This window comes from Tachyglossus aculeatus, chromosome 16, assembly GCF_015852505.1.
Source record: "Tachyglossus aculeatus isolate mTacAcu1 chromosome 16, mTacAcu1.pri, whole genome shotgun sequence".
NCBI classification, from domain to species: Eukaryota; Metazoa; Chordata; class Mammalia; order Monotremata; family Tachyglossidae; genus Tachyglossus; species Tachyglossus aculeatus.
Genome location: NC_052081.1, coordinates 45,255,172 through 45,265,457, shown reverse-complemented (window position 1 = coordinate 45,265,457; position 10,286 = coordinate 45,255,172). Strand labels below are relative to the sequence as shown.

At 46.9% G+C, this 10,286-nt stretch overlaps 1 protein-coding gene across 1 annotated transcript; it reads left to right on the top strand.

Annotated features, from left to right (window-relative positions):
• Window positions 1–1,237: 1,237 nt before the first annotated feature.
• PPIE (peptidylprolyl isomerase E) lies at window positions 1,238–10,190 on the top strand. Its single transcript, XM_038758414.1, has 10 exons — window positions 1,238–1,294; window positions 2,927–3,025; window positions 5,595–5,638; window positions 6,124–6,150; window positions 6,643–6,724; window positions 7,667–7,764; window positions 8,311–8,434; window positions 8,563–8,748; window positions 9,280–9,422; window positions 9,747–10,190. Exons 1-10 carry the CDS (start codon window positions 1,264–1,266, stop codon window positions 9,813–9,815), a joined length of 903 nt encoding a protein of 300 aa, XP_038614342.1. The 5' UTR covers window positions 1,238–1,263; the 3' UTR covers window positions 9,816–10,190.
• The last annotated feature ends 96 nt before the right edge of the window (window positions 10,191–10,286 follow it).

The window sequence follows — 10,286 nt, the reverse complement described above, 5'->3', positions numbered from 1 at the left end:
GGCTGTAGAGAGAGAGGAGGAAGTACCTTTTCCCCAAAATATCCTTGGGGAATCTGGGGCGGGGTTGGGAGCAGTTTCTTCCCTTCACTGTTGGGAGAGGAATGAGGAGCTAACATAAAGGGGTGGTGGGGGCCCCTCTCATCTCGGAGTCGGGTCCCTGTCGGAAAGAGAAGGTGCAGGATGGGGAGGAGGGAAGGGGAGGAGGCCCGGGGCTGTGAGGGGATGGGGCCCGGGCAGTGAGGGGAAAGGGGAGGAAGCCCCAGGTGGTGAGGGAAGGAGGGAGGAGACCCGGGCCATGAGGAGAGGAGGGAAGAGGCCAGGGCCGTGAGGGGATGAGGGAATGGGCCTGGGATGTGAGGGGAAATGGGAGGAGGCCCAGGGCGATGAGGGGAGGAGGGGAGGAAGCCCCAGGAGGTGAGGGAAGGAGGGAGGAGGCCCGGGCGGTGAGGGAAGGAGGGAGGAGGCCCGGGCGGTGAGGAGATGAGGGAAGAGGCCCGGGCTGTGAGGAGATAAGGGAAGAGGCCCGGGCTGTGAGGGGAAAGGGGAGGAGGCCCAGGGCGGTGAGGGGAGGAGGGAGGAGGCCCGGGCCGTGAGGAGAGGAGGGTGGAGGCCCTGGTCGTGAGAAGAGGAGCGTGGAGGCCCTGGTCGTGAGGAGAGGAGGGTGGAGGCCCTGGTCGTGAGAAGAGGAGGGAGGAGGCCCGGGTCGTGAGAAGAGGAGGGAAGAGTCCCGGGCCGTGAGGAGAGGAAGGAAGAGGACCGAGCTGTGAGGGGAAAGGGGAAGAGGCCCGGGCTGTGAGGGGAAAGAGGAGGAGGAGGACCGGGCCGTGAGGAGAGGAGGGAAGAGGCCCGGGCCGTGAGGGGATGAGGGAGGAGGCCCGGGCTGTGAGGAGATGAGGGAAAATGGGAGGAGGCCCGGGCTTTGAGGAGATGAGGGAAAAGGCCCGGGCCGTGAGGGGACGAAGGAGGAAGCCGGGGAGGTGAGGGATGAGGGAGGAGGCCCGGGCCGTGAGGGGAAAGGGGAGGAAGCCGGGGCGGTGAGGGGTTGAGGAAAGAGGCCCGGGAGGTGGGGGAAAGGGGAGGAAGCCCGGACCGTGAGGGGATGAGGGACGAGGCCCGGGGGAATGAGGAATTGAGGGAAGAGGCCCGGGCCGTGAGGAGAGAGGGAGGAGGTCCGGGCCGTGATGGGGAAAGGGGAGGAGGAGGGTCGGAGCGAGGAAGAAGCCCTGTTCCGGGGGAAGAGGCGGAGCCGAGCTGCGCCGCATCATGGCGACCACCAAGCGGGTTCTTTATGTGGGTGCGTAACAGCAGCCCCGGCCTGGCGGGACAGCAGCCGGGGGCTCGGGCCTTCTCCTGGGGGCTTAGGCCTGGTGGGGGGGATCGGGCTTCACGTCTTGAGGGGCCGGGGAAGCCGGCGGTCCCTGCTCTGTGCACTTCTGCAGGGAAATTGCCTCCTGGTAGCACGCTGAGTCCCATGGCTGCCTTATCTCAAAATGTGGCCCAGTAGGATGGGGATTTTTATTTTTTTTTTACCACTTGCGGAAACGAAACTTATTTGGAAATTAGGCTTTTTTAATATGCAGAGTTCTAACCTGACTACAGTGGAGGTGGATCGCTTAGCTGCAACTTTTTTGGAAATAATAATAATAGTATTTGTTAAGCAGTTACCAGGTGTCAGGCACTGCTCTGAGAGCTGGGGTAGATACAAGGTAATTGGGTTGGATACAGTTACTGGCCCACGTAGGGATCACAGTCTGGAATCCCCATTTTACAGATGAGGCAACTGAGGGCCAGAGAAGTGAAGTAGTAATAATAACGATGGCATTTGTTAAGCGCTTACTATGTGCAAAGCACTTTTCTAAGCGCTGGGGGGATACAAGGTGATCAGGTTGTCCCACAGGCTTCATCCCCATTTTACAGATGAGGGAACTCTGGTACAGAGAAGTGACTTGCCCAAAGTCACACAGCTGACAAGTGGCGGAGCCGGGATTAGAACCCACGACCTCTGACTCCCAAGCCTGTGTTCTTTCCAGAAGTGATTTTTCCAAGGTCACACAGCAGACAAGTGGTGGAGTCAGAATTAGAACCCAGGTCCTTCCAACTCCCAGGCCCGGACTCTATCCATTATACCATGCTGCTTCTCACAGAGCCCCATCGGTGACTTCAGTCATTTAACTGCTCTGTGCCTCAGTTCCCCCATCTGTAAAATGGGAATTAAGACTGAGAGCCCCATGAGGCACAGGGACTGTGTCCAACCTGATTATCTTGTATCTACCCCGCCACTTAGGACAGTGCCTAGCAAATAACAAGTGAAAGCAGCGTGGATGAATAGGGAAGCAGCGTGGCTCAGTGGAAAGAGCCCAGGCTTTGGAGTCCGTGGTCATGGGTTCAAATCCCTACTCCACCGCTTGTCAGCTGTGTGACTTTGGACAAGTCACTTAACTTCTCTGGGCCTCAGTTACCTCATCTGTAAAATGAGGACTGACTGTGAGCCCCCCATGGGACAACCTGATCACCTTGTATCCCCCCCAGACCTTAGAACAGTGCTCTGCACATAGTAAGCGCTTAATAAATACCATTATTATTATTATTAAGTGATTATAAAGTGATTTACCTATATGAAAGCAAATTTGTTGAGTACTCTCTGCTGCATTTTCCTGTGACAGCATGTTGGAAAGGAAACTGCGAGTGTTCTTTCTCCATGAAGTCTGAGTTTAGTTAGTACAGTGCCTGCCACAGAGTACGCACTTAACAAATACCATAAAAAAAATCAGGAAAGTACTCCAGTCTTATTTTGCTTGGTGCAGTACCCTAAACTCAGACTTTTGCAACCCAAAGAACACGTTGTTCATAACTCACCAGGCTACAGTCCCCATGGATGGAGCTAAAATGAGATGCCTATATAGAAGTGCCTTTGTATCCCTGGCAGGTGGGCTGGCGGAGGAGGTGGATGAGAAAGTTCTTCACGCGGCTTTTATTCCTTTTGGAGACATCACAGACATTCAGATACCACTGGACTATGAAACAGGTGAGCAGTGTTCCATGGACACCCAAAATTCATTCATTTAGTCATATTCACTGAGCTCTTACTATAGAGCACTGTACTAAGCACTTGGGAGAGTGCAATTCAACCACCTTTTCTGCCATCCACTGATTTCAACCTCAGGGAGAGAGGCTCAGATTCAGAGTTGCTTTCTCAATACATTCATTCATTCAATCATATTTATTGAGTGCTTACTGTGTGCAGAGCACTGTCCTTGGGAAGTACAAGTTGGCAATATATAGAGACGGTCCCTACCCAACAATGGGCTCAGAGTCTAGAAGGGGGAGACAAGACAACAAAACAAAACATGTGGACAGGTGTCAAGTTGTCAGAACAAATAGAATTAAAGCTAAATGCACATCATTAACAAAATAATTGATACCACCACCATCCTCCCTGCTTCTGAGGCCCTCAACCATGGCATTATATGTTACTCCATTGTGCGCAGGGAATGTGTCTGTGTATTGTTACTGTGTACTCTCCCAATCAGTACAGGGCTCTGCACACAGTAAGTGCTCAATAAATACAATTGAATGAATGAATACTCCCCCCCTTTCTCTCAACCCTCATATTCAGTCTTCATATCCTGTTGGCTTTTTGTCCAAAACCTTTCCAGAATCTGCCGCTTCCTCTCCAAATAGCCACTGTGCAATCTAGCCATTGAATCCTCTATCAGTATTTCCCCTCTCCAGGACATACTTCACTCTGCTGCTAGTATTGTTTTTCTAAAATGACACTCTGCATGCATTCATTACCCTACTGTTCATAAGTCTCAAATAGTTATCCATTCGTCTTTGCATCAAGCAGAAACTTCTGACTTTAAAAGCTAGAAGGCACTTAGACAGCTGTGTCCCTCCTTTATCCACTCTCTTCTTCCACTAAACCCCAGCTCTCACTCTTCAGTCTTCTTAAATGAACCTACTCACTATTCCTTGTGCTTGTGTTTCCTGCTTTGCCCTTCCCTCTCTGAAACTGCCTTCCCTTACAAATCCAACAGACCATGGCACTTCCCATCTTAAAAGTCCCTCAAAAGTCACATCTCTTCAGTGAAGCCATACCCAATCAATTTCTAATCACCTCACGTTATGGACCCAACTGTTGCGCGTGCACTATTTCAGAACTTAAACACTCCCAACTTTCCCTCAGTAACCATTTATCATAGTAATCATGATCTCCTAACCTGCACACTTTGTTCCTCTAGCGCCAATTTGCTCCCTGTTTCCCAATCTCAGCTATCTCGCCTCCAACCCATTCCCATATCCTCCCTCTGGCCTGGAACTTCCTCCCCTTCCATAAATGTCAAACCACCACTCTCCCCACCATCAAAGCTGTATTAAGGTTACATCTGTAAGAGGCCTTCCCCAATTAAGCTCCCTTTTTTTTTCCCAGCTCCTCCCTTCTGCATTGTCTGTGCACTTGGAGCTGTGCCTTTTGGGCATTGGGTATTCACCCCACCATCAGATCCTCAACACTTATGTACATGTACATACATGTACATAAATCATATATATCATGTATATAAAGCATATATTATGAATTAATTTATATTAACATCTGTCTCCCCCTCTAGACTGTAAGCCCATTGTGGGCAACGACTGTGTCTACCAATTCTGTGCTACTCTTCCAAGAGCTTAGTATGGTGCTCTGCACGCAGTCAGTGCGCATAAATACAATTGATTGATCAGTTGCTTTAATTTTGGTATGTTAAGGGAAAAGAATTGGTGGGATATTGGGGATAGTCAATTCTTGGCATTTGAAGCATTTTAAAAACTGCCCAATAGTATTATTTATGTAGCATCAAGTGACGTCTAAAGTGAAATTCTAATTTTGTTCTATTTCCCCTGTGGTTGAACAGACAGTTTTTGTCTCTGTTTGCAAAGCAAATTCTATTCATATCTATTGTCATAGATGAATTATTGTGCTGAGTGTTTTGAAGTTTTAATACAATGATGCTTAGACTGTAAGCTCGTTATGGGCAAGGAACATGACTATCAATTCTGTTATATTGCACTTTCTCAATAATAATAATGATGATGGTATTTGCTAAGCGCTTACTATGTTCAAAGCACTGTTCTAAGATATAAGATGATCAGGTTGTCCCACGTGGGGCTCACAGTCTTTGTCCCCATTTTACAGACGAGGTTAACGAGACACAGAGAAGGTAAGTGATTTGCCCAAAGTCACACAGCTGACAAGTGGTGGAGCTGGGATTAGAACCCATGACCTCTGACTCCCAAGCCCGTGTTCTTTCCTCTGAGCCATTATACTTCTCTAAATGTTTAGTACAAGTGTTTAGTACAGTGGTCTGCACACTGCAAGCGCACAATAGACATGATCGATTGCTTATATATTCAATTCAGTTGTAAAAACAAAAGAAAATATGAGGGTTATTCCTGATGGTCTGACAGTTCAAATTTAAAAATGGCTGTTTGCATTTTTTGTTATGGCAAATGTCCTTTGCCTTTGGATTCTTTCCATTCTTTGGGGCAGGTATTTAATTTTTTTATAACGCCATAAATTTTAATGGATCTCTTTTATAATCTTTTTCTTATAGAAAAGCACAGAGGATTTGCTTTCATTGAGTTTGAACTGGCAGAGGTGAGAAACCTGATTTTAAGTAATTCCATACTGCGCTTTTCCCATTTGGCCTCCTCTTCAACTTATTGTTAATGGTTTGAGCCTTTATGAGCATTTTTTCATTCACAGAACAATTGAAGTTTTTGTTTCCTTGATACATCATGATATGTTCTTGAGACATAAGTGGGCTTGGTTTTATTTATTTTCCTTGTTTGAAGATAAAATTCACTTATAAAACTCAAGATTTTTTGTGAAGGAAATAGTTAATATTTAATTTGTCACAATTAATATTAAATGGTACTTTACTTTCCCCCTTTTTCCCTCTCCCTCACTGGATTTTAAGCTCCTTAAGGGCAGATATTACACATACTAACTCTATTGTACTCTTCCAAGCCCATAGTACAGTGCTTGGCACACAGCAGACACTCAGTAAATACTATTAATTGAAATGCTTTCAGAGTGCATGACTGTTATGTGGCAATTTGATTTTCTGCTTCTTTTTTTAGGATGCTGCAGCAGCTATTGACAACATGGTATGGATTGTATTCCTTCTTTGTAGTAGTATTGTTTATGAACATCTACAAAATTCTCTCTTTTCCTTTCCCACATAAATTGAATAATAAGTGGCTGGCTCCCTCCACCTCCAGTTTAAAATGGAATTGAACTTTTTAAGATGCGAGAAACACTCGATACTATTTGCTTCTGTGTCTGTTCTGAAGACCTCACGGTACTTGCCCCCATTCGATTTCCACCCCCTTGGTGTTTTTGGATTCTGAAAGCGACGGAGAAACTAGTAACTAACATGGGTTATTCTTGCTGAGATAGTCTTCATCTTGGGGTGAGTTGAAATGCTTGGTGTTAAGGATCCTTTTATTCCTGTAAAAGAAAAAAAATCATAGGACCAAGCCATAGAAAAGGGGCTGGGAAGTGCACCCCCAACTGCATTTTCCAGTCATTAAAAGCTCTGTTTGAACTTGGTAAGAAGCATAAAGATGAGAATAATAATAACATCGATTTTGCTGCAGAATGAATCTGAACTGTTTGGAAGGACGATTCGTGTCAACTTGGCAAAGCCAATGAGAATTAAAGAGGGCTCTTCCAGACCTGGTGAGTGAATAAATGACTAACTGTAAAATGTCCTGTGACTCTGGAGGTGTTTTTCTTTTGTTGCTGTTTGTTTTTTTAAATGGTATTAGTTAAGTGCTAAGTGCCAGGCACTGTACTACGCATTGGGGTAGGTACAAGATCATCAGGTTGGACACAGTCTGTGTCCCATGTGGTACTCACGGTCTTAATCCCCATTTTACTGATGAAGTAACTGAAGCCTAGAGAAGTTATGTGGTGTGCCCAAGGTCCCACAGCAGACAGAGCTGGGATTAGAAGCTAGGTCCTTCTGGCTGCTAGGCCTGTGCTATATCCACTAGGCCATGTTGCTCTTGTTTGTGTTGCTTTGCTGAATCCCTGTTCTCCAGTAGGACGGCCTAGTAGAAAGAGCATAAGACGGGGGTCAGGAGACCTGTATTCTAATCCCAGATCTGCCACTCGTTTGCTTTGTGACCTTCGGCAAGTCACTGAAATCTCAGCCAGTTTCTTCATCTGCAAAATGGGGATAAACTATTTGCTGTCTCCACCTCCTGTGTGAGGTAGCATAGGAGCTCAATGCCGATGAGCTGTCTCCTTCAGTGAATAATAACAAGGCTTTATCTTAGTGGCAAATATATTTTTACTCCCCATTGGGAAAGAAGTGCGTACCATGTTTTCCCCTGCTTGTTGATTTTTTTAAAGCATTTTGCAAATATAGTGAATAGGATTTTTGCTCCCACTTTGCGATGAGAGAGTGGCCAGTTCCAGGAGCAGGCAGAAAGGCACCTGGCATGCCTTGGCTTAGATTGCTCCTCTTTTATTCAGTTCCTGACATTCCTTGTCTTTGGAATCCTCTCCAACTGCAGTGAGCACATTAGGCTTGAAGACTTTCTCCCGAGGCAACCGGGAACCCACATACCTACTTAGGATTGGATTAATCTCCCAGCTCTCTGTTTTCCCTTTCAGTTTGGTCAGATGATGAATGGTTAAAAAAATTTTCTGGGAAGACACTCGAGAGTAAAGAGGAAGAAGGGGCAGAGCCTCCGAAACCAGAAACACAGGAGGTAAATAACAAGAGCATTAGGTGGTGCTTTGCAGATAGGATAAATTACAGTGCCCTTGATCTTTCTCCTGGCAGGTCAGTGGACAAGTAAAGTTGGAAATGGAAAAATCTGGGGCGGGATGCCCATTAGAGGCATTTGATTGATTGATTAATGGAGGATCTTTTCAATGGACAGCTCTGGGAGTGACTCACATCCAAGGGAAAGAAAAGTAGCAATTAGGCTGATGTTCCCCTACCTGTCTCCTTCCCTTTCTTTTTGCTTCAAGTGACTATTTTTTAATTTTTTATTGTGACTGGCACCCGGTATTTGGCTTCTGATTGTCATTTGACAAAAGAAGGGTACTTCTGTGGCATTTTTGGAGGATGAGCAAGGGCGGTTGGAGTGAGTTCCGGCAATAAGAATTTGGGGTTTTGAAGGAAGCCCTACCCTGGACTTACCATGGGCGCTCATTAAAGTTTTAAAGCGATGTTACATGTTTTTCCACAAAGGGAAGCTCAAGCTAATGACGACGGGAACATTAAAGCAGAGCTTACTTTGCTTCTCCAGGGAGAGCCCCCAGCTAAAAAGGCAAGAGCAAACCCTCAGGTTTACATGGACATCAAGATCGGAAACAAACCCGCAGGTCGGATCCAGATGGTCTTGCGTTCTGACGTCGTTCCCATGACAGCTGGTAAGAGAGACACCCCGCTCCTCTGCCCCCTCATTAGGAGAAACCTTCTTGGTGACGCTTTTTCGACAGACTCATGTTTTGTGGTTTTGTAACGTGGTCTTTATCTTCTTTTCCTGTTCCCAAACCAGAGAATTTCCGCTGCCTGTGCACCCACGAGAGGGGCTTTGGCTTCAAGGGCAGCAGTTTCCACCGCATCATCCCCCAGTTTATGTGTCAGGCTGGTGACTTCACTAACCACAATGGCACCGGGGGCAAATCCATCTACGGCAGGAAGTTTGACGATGAAAATTTCATACTGAAACACACGGGGCCAGGTGAGAGCGGGGACCGGAGATTCCAAGATTGGAATGGGCCCAGGATTGTCGATTCATTCTTGTAGTAGGTAGGTAGTGAAGAAGTGTGGTAGCTTTAAAATCAATGTTTTTAGCTTCATCACTCCCCCCCCCCCCCCCCCCCCCCCCCATGCTATGGAGCACAGGGAAGCTAGTAATTCTGGGCTTTGTTTTTATGGGCTTTTTTGGGGTGGTAGTGAAAACATTTAAGAGGAGGGTTGGGAGTCTTGTGGAAGCAGAATGTTTTAACAGGCTTCTGGAAGTTGGGATTGAGAAGGCCCGAAACCGGGAGAACCACAGGGCAAAGGGTGGCTTCTGAAAATAAGGCCAACGACTGACAAAAACCAGAATGCACACAGCTGTCTGGCATGCGTTTCTTGGTTCTCGGGCTTATCCGGTAATGATAGGGCTGCCCGATGTTTGTGATCTTCAGGCAGGGATCGTTTTCTGCAGTGACCGTAAACAGTTCTGTGGTAAATCGGCAACTGACTCGCCTGCTGTCTTTCTCCCCAGGGCTACTGTCCATGGCAAACTCTGGCTCAAACACCAATGGCTCCCAGTTCTTCCTTACTTGCGACAAAACAGATTGGCTGGATGGAAAGCACGTGGTCTTCGGGGAAGTAACTGAAGGCATGGATGTGGTGCGACAAATTGAGGTAGGAAAGCAGGTGGGGTGAGGACCCCAGAAGTCAACTTTATATATTTTAGGCAGCGGAGCCCTTGATATTTCTTCCCTCTCACCCATTTACTTCCCTAATCTATCTCTCCCAGCCATTCATGCCTCCACAAGCTAAGAGGAGGAGTGAAGTGGGTTCCATAGATCCATGTTAGAAGGCTTTCCCACTCCCTGTTTTACCCCATGCCCTGGTGATGATCTCTTTGTCCCGTTCTTAGGACAGGCGCAGTTGTTCCCTAGTGGAGAAAATTTTCCTTTCTTTCATGAATTTGTGTTCACTTTTTGTTTTGTTTTACGGTGACAGGCACAAGGCAGCAAAGATGGGAAGCCAAAGCAGAAAGTGATCATCTCTGATTGTGGAGAGTATGTGTGAGATCGTCTCTTCCTTTTGCTCCTGGACAGTGAACTGGACTGGGCAGGAGGGTTTCGGAAAGAAACGGGCTAAGGTATCTAGGCCGAGAAAGCACCCGTTCCTGCCTACGTGTCTTTAGAATGAATCCAGCTCTGAAGCTTAGAGTGTACCATCCCTTCAACAGGCAACAGTTTGGGCTTGCTTTTGGGCACTTTATTACAGGGAGGTGTGAAAATAAACATTTAGTGAATTTGGGGAACAGGGAGAGAGCAGACAAAGTGGATACCACCTGGGCTGATGGATTCTCTGTTCTTCTTCGGGGTTGTTTCTGGCCTTACAGCGCAACGAACCGCTTGGTTGAAAGTTTTATTTTGTTAAAATAAATGGAAGTGTGTATTATTGTTGCACATCATTGATTGTTCAGATTCAGATCTTACCGGTGAAGTTGGGAAGAGCCGAGAGTCTGCCAGGGCAGCAGTAAGCCGACCCAAA

Coding starts and splice junctions, on each gene's coding strand:
- PPIE (XM_038758414.1), top strand. CDS start 1,264: ATGGCGACCACCAAGCGGGTTCTTTATGTGG. Junction 6,151..6,642: donor CAGCAGCTATTGACAACATG/GTATGGATTGTA, acceptor ATTTTGCTGCAG/AATGAATCTGAACTGTTTGG. Junction 6,725..7,666: donor AGAGGGCTCTTCCAGACCTG/GTGAGTGAATAA, acceptor TTTCCCTTTCAG/TTTGGTCAGATGATGAATGG.